General features: G+C 42.1%; 1 protein-coding gene across 3 annotated transcripts in view; it reads right to left on the bottom strand.

Moving 5' to 3' along the window:
• SYTL1 (synaptotagmin like 1) overlaps positions 1–18956 on the bottom strand; it is a 46993-nt gene that overhangs the window by 3719 nt on the left and 24318 nt on the right. For all 3 annotated transcript variants that reach the window (XM_083369691.1, XM_083369689.1, XM_083369690.1), the window contains exons 6-14: positions 18519–18582; positions 15202–15290; positions 14470–14598; positions 12728–12894; positions 12018–12120; positions 9916–10077; positions 3367–3445; positions 2781–2880; positions 17–222 (exon numbers count right to left, since the gene is read on the bottom strand). In XM_083369691.1, the coding sequence (XP_083225817.1) occupies positions 17–222; positions 2781–2880; positions 3367–3445; positions 9916–10077; positions 12018–12120; positions 12728–12894; positions 14470–14598; positions 15202–15290; positions 18519–18582 (1099 nt within the window). The remainder of the gene's footprint in view (positions 1–16; positions 223–2780; positions 2881–3366; positions 3446–9915; positions 10078–12017; positions 12121–12727; positions 12895–14469; positions 14599–15201; positions 15291–18518; positions 18583–18956) is intronic.

Genomic DNA, 18956 nt, shown 5'->3' with positions numbered 1-18956 from the left:
TGCTTGGGTGTCTCACCTGTGCCAAGACTCAGCCGGATGCCTCCTAGCCGATGCTTTGAGAAAGTCTCCCGGTGCCACACAGTGAATTCAGCACATGCCTCTACTAAGTCCTTAACCTCAAAGCCATCATAGACCATAGTGTGATTGAAAGTAGGGTTGAGAGTCTTTTTCACAATTCGGGTCTTCTGGCGGTTCATCTTGGTGTCATCTGGGAGGATGTAGCTGGAAGAGGATAAGGCGACAAGATGGATATTTTTGAAGTTTCAGCTTGAACTGGGCAGGAAAGAGTTCTTCCAATTTGGACATGGCCCAACTGTTCTTTTAATAATGGCCAAGCTTCCAAGTTTCTGGTTTGCTGTTATCAAACCAATACAGTGCAAGCTAAGCTCTGTGCAGAAATATTTAACCCACTGAGTACAGTAACCTTTTTCAGGGAGGGCTGAACATTGAGAAATTAGGGATCAAACAAACTGATCCAAACTTGTAATATCTTTTATTTAACAAAAAGTAGCTACATGTTAGGACGGGTGTATGAGCTGGATCAAGACTGTTACAAGGAAGGATTAAACCTTTCTCCGCAGGATTTTTCTTCCTTAAAAGTTTGTTTGCTACTACAGTTAATCTATTTATGATAAATATATACTCTTCTTAGATGATCACAGGACCATCCAACATTGGGATAAAAAGAAATAATACACTCAACCTAAAATGCAGTGTTCATTCTGGTTACATCAGATTGCACTGCCTTTCTTTGAAAGGTTGACCCAACAAATCACACAGTTGTCTAGTTACATCTAAAGAGAAGTGACCATCCACTGACAAGGGTGTTTGAACCCCATCTGGATCACTGAGTCCAGAGTTTAAAATTATCCAAGTACACCACTGCGCAAAGAGCCATCAAGACTAGCATTCAATGTCATGCAGCAGCCCAACCAACGGACACAAACAGGTTACTAGGACACAATTATGGAAACTCCTTAATTGCACAACACAGAGATAGGCTTAACCATAGTTTCAGCTGGGAAACTTGAGAGCATCCTAGACCAAGCCAAGTACAAAAATGCTAGAGAATTGACAGACAAATCAGCTATCAACAGGCATACACTGTAGAGAGAAACAACATCTACTTACCATTTAAAAGAGACAATCCAAAAACTAAAAAGGAACAAAAAGACCCAAATACATCCCTGCCAGCAAGCAACACCCAGCTAAGCAGAGATTAAAGACCAAGATTAACACTAGATGAACAACCAAATTGTAAACAAGGAACTACCAACTCAAACAACAGCCTAATTAAGAACCAAGAACACTCTCAACAATACAGACAGGGGAAACAACCTGTATATAAACACAGACCAAATCCCACTCTCTTTTAGCACGGACGATGTTATCTAGTTGGGTAATGAAACATCTGCAAGAAATACACCTTGGGGCTGAGTGCCCCAAGGACCTCACAACCGTGTGTGTCCATATTTTTCCCCTTTTAGGCTCAAATGAGTGGGAGACTTTCTATGTGTGTGTCCCTGGCACTGAATTAACAAACTGATCTGGATTCTCTTCTGCAAGTCTTTATTAGTTACAGGTAGTCCTTGACTTACGACCACAACTGAGCCCAAAATTTCTTTTGCTATGTGAAAATTTGTTAAGTGAGCTTTGTCCCATTTTACAACCTGTCTTGCCACCGTTGTTAAATGAATCCCTGCAGATGTTAAGTTAGTAACATGATTGTTAGGTGACTCTGGCTTCCCAATTGACTCAGCTTGTCAGAAGATTGCAAAAGGGGATCACATGACGTTGGGACACTGCAGCCGTCATAAATATGGGTCAGTTGCCAAGCATCTGAATGTTGATCACATGACCACGGGGATGCTGCAACAGTGGTAAAGGTGAAAAACATTCATAAGTCACCTTTTTCAGTGCTGTTGTAATTTCTAATGGTGACTAAATGAACTGTTGTAAGTCGGGGACTACCCGTATTAGTTTACCATCTTTTGGGTGCTGATGCAATAAGGTAAGTCTAGAAATTCCTTCTTTCTTAAGCGTTTTTACTCTACCTCTTATAGGTATATGGAGTTAAACAGGGCAACAACAAAAAAGTGGGGATGAGTAAACCCCCTCTTCTGACTGGATCATCATGGATTCTCCAAAATAGAAAAATAAGAACAGCTAGCTTGCAAACAACACTTATGGTTTCTAGGCGGCCATAAGAAACCAGCTACTGTCAACAGAGCATCCACGGCTGTCGGATGCCATTCGCTGTGTTGTTTACTATGGGGAAGCAACTAATCTGGCCAGTTGTGGCCTGTAAACACAATAAGTGTGACATCGATTCTTTTTTTTAAAAAAAGGAGCTCTGAATAAACAGTCATGAGCAACTTCTATAACCAACTATAACCCTTCAAAGTACAGAGATAGATGATGATAGATAGATAGATAGATAGATAGATAGATAGATAGATAGATAGATACATAGATAGATAGATAGATACATAGATACATAGATAAACAGATTTATTTAAAGTTCATTTATTTTCCTGACATCAAAAAGTTTCTGCAGAAAGAACAAGGAGAGAAGAAATCTATTGTCTTTCTGGTGAGGGAGGGAGAAAAAAAGGCAGACAGGACTAATAATGAATAATTCTGATTGTCCTACTGAGAAAGACAAAGAAACATCTAGATATACATCAAGCTATGTAATAATTGAACCAGCCTGGCCTTCAGTTGCTTAGCCAACCCAAGTCTTTCTCCATTACAAAAGACTTGCAACTACTGATAGTTACCATTGAACGAAGGTATCTACCGTGGTCCCTGACCGAGGAACAAGATTCTCTGCATTCTTGACCCACATATGAAGCTCTCCAGTGGGAGGAAGTCCTGGCTCTGAAATAAAGTTGTGTTAAGAAAGAGGACTGTGGAAAGCATACCATCCACCCTCAACACGATACCAACCTCTACCCTCCCTAGCCAAAATCATCCAAAAATTCAAGAACTGTGTCACTTACTCCAGATTTTAGAACCTGAGCTTCTTCCATTGCCCATAGTTGATTAACTAATGATTTCTGGAGTCAAAGTCCCTTGGATCCCTCCAAAAAACAATGAACTGTTATTCTTTAAGGTATCATAAATAAGTCTGTTCTTGGCTACAGCGTTGGACTAATAGTCCGCCAAGCTCCCTTCCAGTCATATGACTCAATGAAATACTGGTTTTATTAATTCTCACGACTCTATTTGAGGTCAGTTAAGGATATGGTTCCTTTGGGAGTCATAATGGTAGGTATTGCAGAAGGAATGGACATTTCTGATCCAGTCTGAAACTATAGTAGGTAAAGAGAATGCATAAAAAACCCAGGGATATTTAAATCTCACCTTCTGAACCAGCTGGAATAAATTTCAGGGCCAGGTTGAGTTTACCACGGTTGGGGACCATATCTGGTGTAGCAGGAATCTGAAAAAGTGGGAAGGAGAAATTCAGCCAACAGCAGGAATGTGGTTATGTGTTCCAAGGTTTCTTCTTACTAGATGGTTCAATCAATCAGTCATTAAATGCAATTTGCTGTGGTCAAAGACCAGTACAGATAATAAACAAAATTTAAGACAAGAGTTAAAATACATTTGTAAAATAATGTATCTAGCATCTAATATGGGAAATCCAGGATATAGCTTATACTAAATTATAATGTAAACACTAAAATTATATTAAGCATATCTAAAATTTACTATATAATTCTATGAAAACACTGCTCAAAAAATGGTTGTAGGTTTGAAAGAACTCCAGGCAAATTGCACAAGTCTCTATTGATGCTTCTAATTGCATTATATAGCTTATGTCCACAATGTTACATTGCTGTAGGGCAGTTTTATTCCAGCAGGCATTCACTGGAAATATTGGAATTGTATCTAGTGGAAAAGTATGTGGAACAAAGGGCTGAAATTTACATTGAATTACCGGTATCATTTTAAAGAGATTTTTTATAAAACGATGTATCTGTTAAGCACAAAGAATCAGGACAATACGTTAAGTTCCAATTAAGATAATTTATTGCTCAAGCTTATACACAAGAATCTAGTCAACTAATGGTCAGCACTAAATTGGAGCTAGAGAACAGTCAATGGAATTCAAAAGGGGCTGGACTTGGAGCGTTTATGAACATGTAACAATTCTAGGCTACGTCCCCTCATGATTACGCCTCCAGGCTCTGCCTCTTCTTCTCCTACACCTACAGTATCATTGGTATATGACACTGGATAAATTGTAAAAAATGTATAACTTGAAATATTTGTTGGAAATGTAATCAAAATGAAGGAACATTGTTTCATCTTTAGTAGACATGCAACAAAGCTAGAAAATATTGGGATCAACTATGCATTTTGACGCAGATTTAAAAGTGAATGTACAATTCAAATCAGAGGCTTTTGTTTTGGGATTAATGGATAAACAAATGGAAACATCTTATGGAACTTTGTTTTTATACGCGATAATGGCAGTGAGGCTTTTATATGCTTAAAGGTGGAAGAACTTAGAAAATAGCCCTAATGGGAAAATGGATGAAGCTGGTGGAATTGGCAGAGATGCAAAATGTGACAGCCTTGATGAAAGGAAAGACTCTGACAAATTTTATTTCTACTTGAAAATCATTTTTGGATTTTTTGCAAGAAACTGAAATAAATATTAAACTTTGGGTACGAGTTTGATGTGTTTTTTTAAAAAAAACCTATATTTGTACCAAAGAAAGTTGGAAGTCAGTTTTTTTCTATCTTATTTTTTCCCCACTCTCTTCTCCTCACTTTTACCTCTTTTCTTTCCTGAGTTGTTTTTTTCCCCCAAAATCTTTTTCTGCTTATTTTTTAACTTTGTACATTTTTGGAAAATCAATAAAGTTAGACAAAAGAAAATGTTGGAATTAAATTCTCAGAATCACCACCATGGACCTGCAATCCGAGAACATTTGCAGGGTTAGTTTGGGGCAGGGGTAGGCAACCTCGGTTCTTTTATGACTCATGGACTTCAACTCCCAGAATTCCTGAGTCAGCATAGGTTGCCTACCCCTGGTTTGGGGGAAGACTGCTGGGGACTATTATGGGAAATCCCAACAAGGATGCTATGGGAAGCCCAGGAAAGCTGGAGCTGTGGGAGCTGTCCAGGGACTGATGGTGCTGATGCAAACCCGGAGCAGTAGCACAATGGCATGTGTGTGTATGTATATATATATGTGTGTGTGTGTCAAATGTTAACTAGATTACCTTGCTAGGCCCCAAACATGGGGCAAATCTTTATTTCCTGTTTTCAGCCTATCTTGAAGGCCATCGAACAGGCAGTAGTCACACCGGACAGCTCATATATTTGTGTAAATTACCGTACTAACAAAGAATTAAGGGAGACTGAAATGCATTTCTAACTTATTAGTTTTTGTTTAACAGCAGATTCCTCCCTCTGTTCTCTGATCTTTTCCCAAGTAGATCCTCGAGCAGCTTTACATGGTAGGTAAAATTTACAATGGTCATATGTGTGTCCGTGTGCCCACACGTGCAATATTTCTCTAGGACAATTGCAAACACATGCCCTTCTCAGGATTGATCAGACAGGACACCGAATGCAAGGCTATTCTTGTGAACCAGGTCACAGTTTCTTAATGCATAGCAGATCAATGATAGAAGACAGTTTCTAATTGAGGCTGACTCAGTCGCATAACTACGCAAGCAACATCCAGCTAACGCACTCCAGAGATTCACCTCTCTCTCTCTTTTTCTGTCCTCCTATGCTAGCTTGCTTTATGGCCTAATTGCCATGCCATTAATTATCTTCCTGCCTGCATTAGAACTCCTTCTCCTACTATGAAAGCACAACGATCCTAAGCCTTAGCTAAGCACCTAGGCATTATTACATTCCCCAAAGAGTTAATCAAGGACTTCAAATAAAAAATTGCACCTGCCGTTGGCTAGGCAACCTTGATCTTCTTTTCATTGTCTTCAGATCCTCTTCTCCTGCTGAGCATCTGTGCTAAGTACACAGATCCCATGCCATGTCATTCTCCTCCTGGTTTCCACGTCAACTCATTTTCAGTGATCTTGAATTGCCCTGGAAATTGTCTCTGCTCAGCAGCTCATGACTGTGTAATTTCCTCTTTGCTTGCTAGTCATTTTCTCTTAGTTTCTCTTCCTTCTCTGAATCCAATTTAAACCCGTTAGCTTCTTAGACCATTTCAACTTCCCTTCCCTGGAGAGATTCTCTCTGTTGAAAAACCCAGTAGTTTCCTAGCTTCAAATTGTCACAACTATAGTTTGTCTGTCTGGGGGAACATGTTGCAAGGTGGCAAATAGTGCCTGCCTTCTCTATTCTGTCACATCCATGAAAATAATATGCTTTTAGGCCAGTATTTGTTGACCTCAGCAACTTTATGATGTATGGACTTCAACTCCCAGAATTCTCCAACCAGCTATAACTGCTTTAGACTTTGGAACCACACAAGTTATGTAGGTCATCTGTATTAAGCCAAGCTTATCTCCACAAGGTATTTTTCTTGGTCAATCAGAATAATAAGCGAATGGCCAACAGGTAATCCTCGATTTACAACCATTTGTTTAGTGACTGTTTGAAGTTACAATCACACTGAAAAACATGACTTATGGCTGTTTTTCACACTTACAACCATTGCAGCATCCCCATGGTCACATAATCAAAATTTGGGCCAATGGCAACTGGGATGCATTTATGACAGTTACACTGTCCTGGGGTCATGTGGTCGCCATTCGTAAACTTCCCAGCCGGCTTCTGGCAAACAAAGTTTAGTTTAGTTAGTTTAGTTTTATTAAATTTTTATACCGCCCTTCTCCCAAGGGACTCAGGGCGGTGAACAGGGCATATGATAAAAGTACAAAACTACAAAAGTTAAAATAGAATTAAATTAATGCCCAAGATAAAACAATAAAATATACAAATATTTAAAACCCAAATTAACTCCCCATCAGGCCAGGCCAGCTTGTTCAAACAGGTGGGTCTTTAACCCGCGCCGGAAGGAGCGGAGATCTGGTGCCATCCGGAGCTCCACCGGCAGTTGATTCCACAAAGCCGGGGCGCCCACAGAGAAGGCCCTCCCCCTGGGGGCCACCAGCCGGCATTCTCTGACTGGAGGCACCCTGAGGAGGCCCTCTCTGTGGGAACGCACAGGGCGGAGGGGAGTTGACGCCGGCAGCAGGTGGTCCCCGAGTAGCCAGATTCAATTAACCAGGTGACTCACTTAACTGCAGCAATTCGCTTAATAACTCTGGTTTAAAAAAAAGGTCGTAAAATGGGAGAAAATGCACTTAACAACTGCCTTGCTTAGCAAGAGAAATTTTAGGCTCACTTGTTGTAGCTGAAAGACTACCTATATTTGCCTCAGTATGTATTATTGACATTTGGTTATTCTGGACTGAATTTGCCATTTTGTGCCAAATTTAGCAAATCTAGCCACCTAGGACACAGGTTAGGCAACCTTGGCTCTTTTATGACTCGTGGACTTCAACTCCCAGAATTCCTAAGCCAGCCATGCTGAGGGGAAAGGGAGAGGTTTCCAAGCTGAGCCACGCTGGCTCAGGGATTCTGGGAGTTGAAGTCCACAAGTCGTAAAAGAGCCAAAGTTGCCTACCCCTGACCTAGAGTCACTTTGTAGGGGAGGTGACCGTCATAAACCTTTAATAAATGAATAAAATGTCAAGCTAACATCTGGAGCACTCTTCCTTTTTATTAGTCACCATTTGTCAGCCATTTTAGCCATCTCACTGCCCATCCCAAAACGAGCATCAGCCAGCAAAAATATTTGGGGGAAACTAACTCAATCTAAGGGACGCGGTGGCTCACTGGGTTAGGACGCTGAGCTTGTCGATCAGAAGGTCGGCAGTTTGGCGGGTCGAATCCCGAGTGCCGCGTAACAGAGTGAGCGCCTGTTACTCGTCCCAGCTTCTGCCAACCTAGCAGTTCGAAAGCACGTAAAAATGCAAGTAGAAAAATAGGGACCACTACGGTGGGAAGGTAACAGCGTTCCGTGCGCCTTTGGCATCTAGTCATGCCGGCCACATGACCACGGAGACGTCCTCGGACAAGCGCTGGCTTTTCCGCTTTGAAATGGAGATGAGCACCGGCCCCTAGAGTCGGAAACGACTAGCACACATGTGCGGGGAAACCTTTACCTTTACCTCAATCTACTATAAGAACCAACAGTTGTCCTTGCTCCGCTACTCTTTTGAACTACAGGAATTGCCAATCCATAAGAGGCCTTTTGCAGCCTTTCCATGTATTTCAGCAGCATCCAGGTAATCCTTGCCCCATTTTATGACCTTTCTTGCCACAGTTGTTAAGGAAACCAGTGCGGTTGTCAAGTTAAACACGGTTGTTTAGTGAATCTGGCTTCCACATTAATTTTGCTTGTCAGAAGGTTGCAAAAGGTGATCCCCTGACCCCTGGACACTGCAACTATCACAAAGATGGTATCAGTTTCCCAGCTTCTGAATTTGGATCATATTATCATGGGGAATGCTGCAAGGGTCGTAAGTGTGAAAAACAATCATAAGTCACTTTTTTCAGTGTCCTGTTCTAACTTCAAACGGTCATTAAATGGACTCTTGTAAGTCAAGGACTACATGTATACATAAAGCTGTCTATTTCGCCGCCCTCAAAGAGTGTGATTGCAAAACAGGGAAATAGTCGGATTCTATGATAAGGTATTGAAGCTGGGAGGTTTCACCACCTATCACTTTCACTCTGTGTTGAACCACAATTTGCAGTGGCCCTACGACTCAGTGGACTTCTTCCCTTGAAAGAGCCACATTTGCCTCTACACCTACAGAAAATTAACTCCTGTCTCAACGTGACCTTCAATGGGAGCAGACTTCCTGTGGTTACCAACTGAACTTAATTGTAGACCAAATTTCAAAGGTTAAGTGATCCAATGGTTCTCTGAAGATAAGCAAAAGGACCTGTCCAGGGATTCCGATCTTCTCAGCAGTTATATAATTCTAATTAAACGTCTGTTAAGATCACACCATAATTCCCTTCTTTCTATAATTAATTCTTTCTAATCATTCAAATCGTAAGTCACAATCTCTCTCTCTCTCTCTCATTCATGTTTTCTGTTACAGTATTTCCTATCTCTTTTTTTTGTCTCTTCCTTTCTTTCCCTTTTTTCACATTTCATGTATTGTTTTCTTTGAATGTATTTCTCACTGTACACGTAAAATCTTTTAATAAAAAAAATTATTTTTTTTTTTAAAAAAGAGTGGTGCCTGGATCACTTTGTTTCCCTCCTCGTTGCTTTTTTTTTCTTTCATGTTAAGCCTTGTTTAGATTTAGATCTAAGGGAAAGCGACATTGTTGGTTTTTAGTATTAATTGATCTGGGAACCTTTCCAATTCAGCAGTGGGGTACCTAAGTGCTATAAACAAGCAAACGAAGAAATCTGGCTGAAGCCAGGGTTTTGGTGGCAGTGGCAGTCCAAGCACTAAAGTTTATTTATTTAATCATGGCCCAAAAAAGAAGGACTACACAATGTGTGAAGCTGATCAGAAGGAGAGAGGGAAATATTTTGGGAAAGTCTGCGAGATAAAGCGTTTCCTTGTTCATCAGGATGGTAGGCTGATCTGACCTATATGACTTTCAAACCTCTGATAGAAACTCAAAGAATATAACTGCTCTCCGTACAGAATCAGTTAGCTTAGCAGAGCAGAACTAAAACGCTGAGGAGAAAGCTATAACATCTACTTTTCTGTGTGGAAGACATTCTGATACCCACTTTCATGGAGAATTAGATATCTAATAGAACTAATCTCCATCACTCACATACAAAACTTCCTCTTCTGCTGTTACGCAAGGTGAGGTGCTACAGGAAACTAATACGAGGAGACCCATTTTTCCCATAATCTGGGCCAGCCAGGGTCACTTACCTTGGGCTGAAGGTTGAACCACTTTGGACCTGTGTTGCTCCAGTCCCAGGTATTTAAGGCCATCTCCACTTCTCCCAGGAAAAGGTTTCGGCCCAGTGAATCATGATGCCAGACAGACAGGTTCAAGATCCTACCCTGGAGTTCAGCCTTTTCAATCTTATACTGTAGGTCAAGATTGGGGGCGAAAACAGGAGAAAAGGGAAGAGGAAAAAATAAAACAACTTTAAGGAACATTCCAACTTTCCACCCAACAGTCATATAGAGCAGCAGCCCCCAACATTTTGGGGGCATCAGGGACTAATTCCACAGGAAAAAAAATGTCCATGGGTTGGGAGTGGGGGAGGAGGTGGTTTCACGCGCTACTTGGTGCAGATGACACTTCATTTGCTTGCATGGCCCAGTTCCCAACAGGCTGCAAACTGTTACTGGTCCGCAGCCCGGGAGTTGGGGAACTCTGATATGGAGCAATTGTTCAGAAACATCTGAAAGACAGTGTCTTCCCATTCCTGATTCAGATAGCAGAAAACAGTGAGCATCTTAAGTGACTCCTCTCCAACCTTGATATATTTCTAATTTTATCATGTAGGGCAGGAGTGGGCAAAAGATCAGGACTACATCTTAGCCTCCCCATTGGCTGGAGGGCTGCAAGAAGCCTCCTGTTCACATTCCCAGAAAATGTAATGAGACTGAACCTCTGAAGTTTCTTTTCCCTTTGTTTTGAGTGGGCAATCAAAGAGGGAATGGGACCATGTGGCTTCAGAAGCTCTGGCTTTCACCTTTGTTGAGAGGTGAGAATGCTGAATATTGGTGGCAATGTAGGAAGACTGTAAATTAGGAGATATAGGCACCCCATCAGCTGCTCATGTTCCAGACCTTAATTCATCTTCCTCTATATAAGTAGTCCCTGACTTATGACCACAACTGAGCCCAAAATTTCTGTTGCTAAGCAAGGCAGTTAAGTGGATTTTGCCCTATGTTATGACCTTTTTTTGCCACAGTTGCTAAGTGAATCACTGCAGTTAAGTTAGTAACACAGTTTGTTAAGGGAATCTCGCTCCCCCATAGTCTTTGCTTGTCAGAAGTTCGCAAAAGGTGATCGCATGACCCCGGGACATTGCAACCATCATAAATATGAGCCGGTTGTTAAGCATCCAAATTTTAATCATGTGACCGTGGGGATGCTGCACCAGTCGTAAGTGTGGAAAAACAATCATAAGTCACCCGTTTCAGTATTGTTGTAACTTCAAACGGTCACTAAGCAAATGGCTGTAAGTCCAGGACTACCTGTGCCTGCTTCATTCTTTCCCCGCCCACTCGTGTAAAATGCTTTAAAGGTAAAGGTAAAGGTTCCCCCGCACATGCGTGCTAGTCGTTTCCGACTCTAGGGGCCGGTGCTCATCTCCGTTTCAAAGCCGAAGAGCCAGCGCTTGTCCGAGGACGTCTCCGTGGTCATGTGGCCGGCATGACTAGACGCCAAAGGCGCACGGAACGCTGTTACCTTCCCACCATAGTGGTCCCTATTTTTCTACTTGCATTTTTACGTGCTTTCGAACTGCTAGGTTGGCAGAAGCTGGGACGAGTAACAGGTGCTCACTCTGCTACGCGGCACTCGGGATTCGACCCGCCAAACTGCCGACCTTCTGATCGACAAGCTCAGCGCAGTGTTTCTCAACCTCGGCAACTTGAAGATGGGTGGACTTCAACTCCCAGAATTCTCCAGCCTGGGAGCTGAAGTCCACCTATCTTCAAGTTGCAAAGGTTGAGAAACGTTGCTTTAGATTGGTCGAGTATAAAAGTAAAAAACCATTCTGATGTTCTCAGGAATGTTCTGTTCTTCCAGAACCACACTGAGCAAGAGGGACTCAAAAGAGTTTTCCAGAAGTCAGTTTTCTGGAACAGAAACAGAGTTCTGTAGTGTTCCGGGAGTGGCTTATTGTCAAAAAGCTACCGAATCATTGCGCCAGAAAATGTCTGGATGAGCAATTCCGGGAGAGAGAGAGAATGTCTAGAGAAGGCTGGAAGGCCTTGGAAAGGTGACTTTGCACGCCACTGTGCTTTTGATTAGTAGGAGCTAACATTAGAAGCTGCTGCTTCTCCCTCACCTTAAGCGTCTCATTAAAGATAGGATCTAAACTTCTCTTCTTGACAGCGGTTTTCCTCTTGCTGTGATTGGATCTGTCAGGCAGCAGGTAGGTTTTGACATATCTGGGTGGGTGAGAAAGGCATTGCAAAGTCAGTGTAAGTCACCATGAGAGGCTTGCCTGAATTTGGCACCTGGTGCCCTGGAATGAGCTTTTAATCATCTGAGACATTTCTATAAAATACACCATTCGTATCACAAATGATGTACAAACAGGTTTGAATAATGGCCTTTGGCCAATCGTGACTGATGCAAATTTACAGACAAGCAATCAATTTGCAGGATTTGTTTTTAAGCTGACCTCATTTGCCTAAGTATATCATTATGTAAAATTTATATGGCATGGTTATGCAAATGATGCCAATTTATGCAAATAATTCCTGGAGTTTTACACCAGTGCAAAAGCTATCAAAATATCCAAATTTAATTTATTGTTTGTGGGAAGGTCCAAATCCAGATTTCCTCGAGTAAAACACAATCTGCTAAAGGAAGGTCTATTAAATCAAAGTTTGACTATGGTATCATCCTGCTAGCAGCGGCTGCAAGTCCATTGAAAGACCTGAACAGCTATTCTTCCTATATTGTGAGACACACACCCAGATGCCCGTCAGCCTTCAAGGATGCGGGAACTGTTGGTCTGCATCTAAGAACCAGCCCCTTCCCCAAACGTACGGATCTGAGCGCTGTTTTTTAGCTTCAGCAAGATCCCGGCACTGAATGATCTGGACGTGGAGTTCCTTCTTGGAGGAGTCATAGCGCATGGAGAACTGGATGCAACCACGGACCTCGATGCTCCCAATATCATTGTCACTGAACATGCTCGCCATACTGCCACTCATCTGCAGTAAGATGAGAACAGTTAAGGGTCAAGAAAGGAAGGGACAGATTCCCAAAGTAGGTCAAGGACAATGTTTTGGCCTCAAGAGTGTGAAATCTTTCCAGGAAATTGAAAACAATAAAAAACTGAACACTGTTCAATACGTATACTACACCCAGCCCAAAACAAACAATTGCTTACTGCAATTGTTTTCCTCAGGAGGGGGAGGGGGAGATAGGGGAGGGGAGGAGAAGGGAGGGGAGGGAAGAGGGGAGAGGAGATGATAGTGAAGGAGAGGCGGAGGGGAGGGGAGTGGAAAGGGGAGGAGAGACCAAAATTAACTGGGAGTCTCAGACACGTTCTCCTGCATCTAAATATTCCCTCCACTTAGGGGTAGGGGCACCATGAAAAGAGGCTGGAAAGAGGTGCAAAGACAAGCAAGCAAAATGGTGAGACACCTGGAGGCTGAATCCTAAGAATTATAATTTTAAACCACTGGGTACATTTAACCTAAAGAAGAAAAGCTTAAGGAGAGACACGGTGGCAGTCTTCCAGTTCTTGAAGGGCTGTCACCAGGAAGAGAATGTAGATTTATTCTCTGCAGTGTCTGAAGGCAGGATAAGAACCAAACCCTGAAAGAGTTGCATGCAGATATATCCAAACTTGAAATAAGCGAGTTATTTTCTGACCAAGGAGTTAGTGGAACAGCCTGCCTCCTGGAGTTATTCAAACAGGCATTTGTCTGGGATGATCTGCAGATATCTGTCCTGAGCAGTGGTTTAGACTAGGAGACATCCAACATTCATTCCAATCCTCAAGTTGAAAAATCATCCAGGAAAAGGTAACAGGGAAGTTAGTATTTTCTACTGAAGCAGTCTGTAACTCCTTCGCCCCAAGGACCATTTCTGCAATTCTTGGAATCTATTTTGCCCATAGCTGCTAAGAACGAATGACACCGTTTCCTGCCACTTGGAGAAGAAGAACCACAGAGAAACAGAAATCCTAAACAAGGCTCAACACATTTTTAAATGCCAAGACAAACCTTAAGTTTTCCCCCAAACCTATTCACTGAGACCAAAGCTAATTTTATATTTGGAAAATATAAATTCTATATCTGATATAGAATTTAATTCAGCACGGAATACATTTTTGGACTATAAACTTGTGGTTTCTACTGTGGATCAATTTTCCTCATATTAGTAATTAAGATTAAGATATTGATCTCTTTATAATCTTGTAAATTCAGCAAATTCCTTGCATTAAGCAGAAATTATTACAATTTTTAATTCTAGTTTATTTTTTAGAATTTGGTTATAGCTGTGAAATGCTGTCTAATACTCTGAATTTAATTGTGATTATTTTAATATTGACCTAAAGTGTGCAACTGGCACAATATAGTATAATATGGGATATAAAGAAATACGCAGATCTCTACCAATGCCATTTGGAATTGTTCTTTCTCTTCTCTTTGTTGTCTTCAGGTATTATAAATATTATGATCATTATGAATTCCAGCAACATTTTTTGCATCATCACCCTATATAATATAGTTTTTAGCTAAAAGTTATATTTTTACTGCAACCATGAAATCACGTACCGTGGATGAACTCAAACTGGAGGCAGAGGAGCTAGTATTTAGCCCTTTATTTGGGGGGCTCACGGGATTCTCCCTTGAAGGTGAAGAAACCAAAGCTGACTCTTGTCCATTTTCCAATCCGTTGTTATTCTAAGGTTTTGAAATAATTGGGAGAAGAAAAAAGGAAGAATTGTTTTCATAACCTGCCTGCAACAGGGTAATCTCCTAATCTTAAAATCCATCACTGTGAAATTCCAGCTGCAGAAGGATACATGCAAGAAGAGACAGTACATCACAACTGTAGTATGCCCTTCTATATGTGAATTCCCAGTTGGAGGTTACATAGCAAAAATTCAGTTTTACCAATTCCTATTCAGGGAGCGGAGAAATGGAGACAAAATTTTAGTTTGGATGTCACCAGGCAGGACAGGATAAGCTTTATTGTCACTTTTTTTTCTGTGAACACACACTGGCACACATTTAAAAAATTTAAAAATGAAATTCTGATGCCTGCGTTCAAAAGTGTGTGCGCGCGTGCGTGTGCACGTGCGTGCAAGGGATTACAGCAGGAGTCTTCAAACTTGGCCCTTTTATGACTTGTGGACTTCAACTCCCAGAATTCCTCAGCCAGGCACGCTGGCTGAGGAATTCTGGGAGTTGAAGTCCACAAGTCATAAAAGGGCCAAGTTTGAAGACCCCTGGATTACAGGATCATTAAAAAAGAAAAAAAAGAGGCCATCTCTGCCTTTGTACCTGCACTGTGTCTCTGAGAGATGGGTCCACTCCAGGCTGTTCTTGTCCCTCTATCTCGGAATTCAGACTGCTGAATGAGCTGCTTCTCTCTGCAATGGTCAGTGGGGTTAATGGATAGGGACAAGATGAGGCACGGGACTTGGAAAATCGACAGTTCTGTGCAAGGTTTAATGCTGCCCTCCAGTCTCAAGACACAGCACAAATGAGTTTGCCACAAAATGTCACAACATGGGATGTTCCTGTTCAGAATGCCAGCTAGCCAGCTCCATGTCATTTGCACCCAACACCTAGACACCCATTCAAAGAAAGTGGACGTGCCCATTCGTCATCAGATGGTTTTGGATCCTTCCCCCAAATCTTACAAGATTGTTTTCCTAAAGAAGGGGTCTCCAAGCCTGGCAACTTTAGGACTTGCTAAAAGAACTTTAAGCATGGCTGCTAATGGGCTTATGCACAATAGGGATGGAGAGGAAGAAGCTGACTATGGCTTCTTGTACATGGTTTGCTTCGTGCTTTGGAAACAAGCAAGTAGCTGGTCGGGGAGAGAAAATCCCAGGGTTGCCATAGTTAGGGGTAGGCAACCCTGTCTCTTTTATGACTCGTGGACTTCAACTCCCAGAATTCCTGAGCCAGCCATGCTGTCTCAGGAATTCTGGGAGTTGAAGTCCACGAGTCATAAAAGAGCCAAGGTTGCCTACCCCTGCCACAAGTGATGAATTCTTATTTCTGGGACCTTCACTATATTGTTTCCTCCCCAGTTGCTTTCTTGAGTACAAATGGAAACTCTCTCCCTCAAAATAAGAACCCTGATTGGGAGAAGGAGTGAATTTTCATCAGAATGCAGCGATACCTTGGTATTTAGCTGCTTTGAAACTCATCAGATTTGGTACTCTAGGCATTTTGATGCAAAATTTTGTCCCGGTACTCATCATTTGTTTGGTACTTAAAGCACAAGCTAGAACCTGTCCGTGTCAGCTGCCTTGTGACTCACCACATTATCCCTTATTGGAAAAATTAGTTTGGTGCTCATCGTTTTTGGTAATCATTGTGCCTCCCGGATCCAATTAACAATGAGTACCAAAGTACCACTGTAATGGCTACAGGGAGATGAATGCTGCTGCCTCTCTCAGATCCCTGCAGCCCCAACTCTCCCTCAAGTTCAGGGGGACCTACGTGGGTATTTGCACCCAAAAGCACCACACACTAATGCAATAGATTTAAGGAATTAGATCTGATAGACAGAGTGCCTGAAGAACTATGGACAGAGGTTCGCGACATTGTACAACAGGTAGCAACCAAAACCATCCCAAAGAAAAAGAAATGCAAGAAAGCAAAATGGCTGTCTGAGGAAGCTTTGCAAATAGCTGAGGAAAGGAGGGAAGCGAAAGGCAAGGGAGAAAAACATAGATATGCCCAATTGAATGCAGAATTCCAGAGAATAGCTAGAAGAGATAAGAATGCCTTCTTAAATGAACAATGCAAAGAAATAGAAGAAAACAATAGAATAGGGAGGACCAGAGATCTTTTCAAGAAAATTGGAGAGATGAAGGGAACGTTTCATGCAAAAATGGGCATGATAAAGGACCAAAATGGCAGGGACCTAACAGAGGCAGAAGAGATTAAGAAGAGGTGGCAAAATTACACAGAAGAACTATACAAGAATGAGCTTAATGTCCCAGATAATCACAATGAGGTGGTCACTGACCTCGAGCCAGACATCCTAGAATGTGAGGTGAAGTGGGCCTTAGAAAAGCTGAGCAACAACAAAGCTAGTGGAGGTGACAGTATTCCAGCTGAGCTATTCAAAATCTTAAAAGACAGTGCAGTAAAAGTGCTACACTCAATTTGCCAGCAAATTTGGAAAACTCAACAGTGGCCACAGGATTGGAAAAGATCAGTTTACATTCCAATTCCAAAGAAAGGCAGTGCCAAAGAATGTTCAAACTATCGCACCATTGCACTCATTTCTCATGCTAGTAAAGTCATGCTTAAAATCCTACAAGCTAGACTTCAGCAGTATGTGGATCGAGAACTACCAGAAGTACAGGCAGGATTTCGAAGAGGCAGAGGAACTAGAGATCAAATTGCCAACATACGCTGGATCATGGAGAAAGCTAGGGAGTTCCAGAAAAACATCTACTTCTGCTTCATTGACTATGCTAAAGCCTTTGATTGTGTGGATCATAACAAACTGTGGCAAGTTCTTAAAGAGATGGGAGTACCAGACCATCTTATTTGTCTCTTGAGAAACCTATATGCGGGTCAAGAAGCAACAGTGAGAACTGGACACGGAACCACTGATTGGTTCAAAATTGGGAAAGGAGTCCGGCAAGGCTGTATACTGTCGCCCTGCCTATTTAACTTATATGCAGAGCACATCATGAGAAAGGCAGGGCTAGATGAATCAAAAGTTGGAATTAAGATTGCCGGAAGAAATATCAACAACCTAAGATACGCAGATGATACCACTCTAATGGCAGAAAGTGAAGAAGAACTAAAGAGCCTCTTGTTGCGGGTGAAGAAGGAGAGTGCAAAACTTGGGTTGAAACTTAACATTAAGAAAACCAAGATCATGGCATCTGGCCCTCTCAATTCTTGGCAAATAGATGGGGAAGAAATGGAGGTAGTGACAGATTTTATTTTCCTGGGCTCCAAGATCACTGCAGATGGGGACTGTAGCCAAGAAATTAAAAGACGCTTGCTCCTGGGGAGGAAAGCCATGGCAAATCTAGACAGCACACTAAAAAGCAGAGACATCACCCTGTCAACAAAAGTACGTATAGTCAAGGCTATGGTCTTCCCAGTTGCAATGTATGGCAGTGAAAGTTGGACCATAAGAAAGGCTGAGCGCCAAAGAATTGAGGCCTTTGAACTATGGTGCTGGAGAAGACTCCTGCGAGTCCCTTGGACTGCAAGACGATCAAACCGGTCAGTCCTAGAGGAGATCAATCCTGACTGCTCTTTAGAAGGCCAGATCCTGAAGCTAAAACTCAAATACTTTGGCCACCTAATGAGAAGGAAGGACTCACTGGAGAAGAGCCTAATGCTGGGAAAGATCGAGGGCAATAGAAGAAGGGGACGACAGAGAATGAGGTGGCTGGATGGAGTCACTGAAGCAGTAGGTGTGAGCTTAAATGGACTACAGAAGATGGTAGAAGACAGGAAGGCCTGGAGGAATGTTGTCCATAGGGTCGCGATGGGTCGGACACGACTTCGCAGCTAACAACAACAACACTAATGCAATTGAATACATTTCCCACCATGTCTGTTTTGTGGCTGCCCCCTAGCACAGCTGCACATTTCCGATGGGTTTTTACCTAAAGCGTTTTCAACAGCTGACTCTGGGAAGCAGACCGCATCCTTGGACATGAGATTGGCCTCCTAAGAGAGAAAGAAAGAGAAGTGATCTGCTGCGGTCACTGGACACTAATGATCTGAACACAAACGTATCTTCCGATCCTTATCGGCCTCAGCCAAACTGCATCAGCGACTGCAACTGCACCCAGAGCTAGAAAGCCCAGGCTGTTTGTCAAAGCACTCCCGAGGCTTACAACAACAAAATGCTCTGGATATTTGCAAAGTTCTAACATTAAAAGTCTTCCTTAGATTTTTTTTTCCAATGTTATTTTCGCAAAGGCCACCCTTGCACTCAGAATTAATTTATTAGATTTATATACCGCCCTTTCCCGAAGGACTCAGAGCGGATTACAGGGCGTGTAAAATCAAACCAATACAAAATACAAAAGTTAAAAAAA

Source organism: Vipera ursinii, assembly GCF_947247035.1.
Source record: "Vipera ursinii genome assembly, chromosome: 9".
NCBI lineage: Eukaryota > Metazoa > Chordata > Lepidosauria > Squamata > Viperidae > Vipera > Vipera ursinii.
The sequence above is the reverse complement of the archived record's forward strand: the minus strand, read 5'-3'. Positions and strand labels throughout refer to the sequence as shown.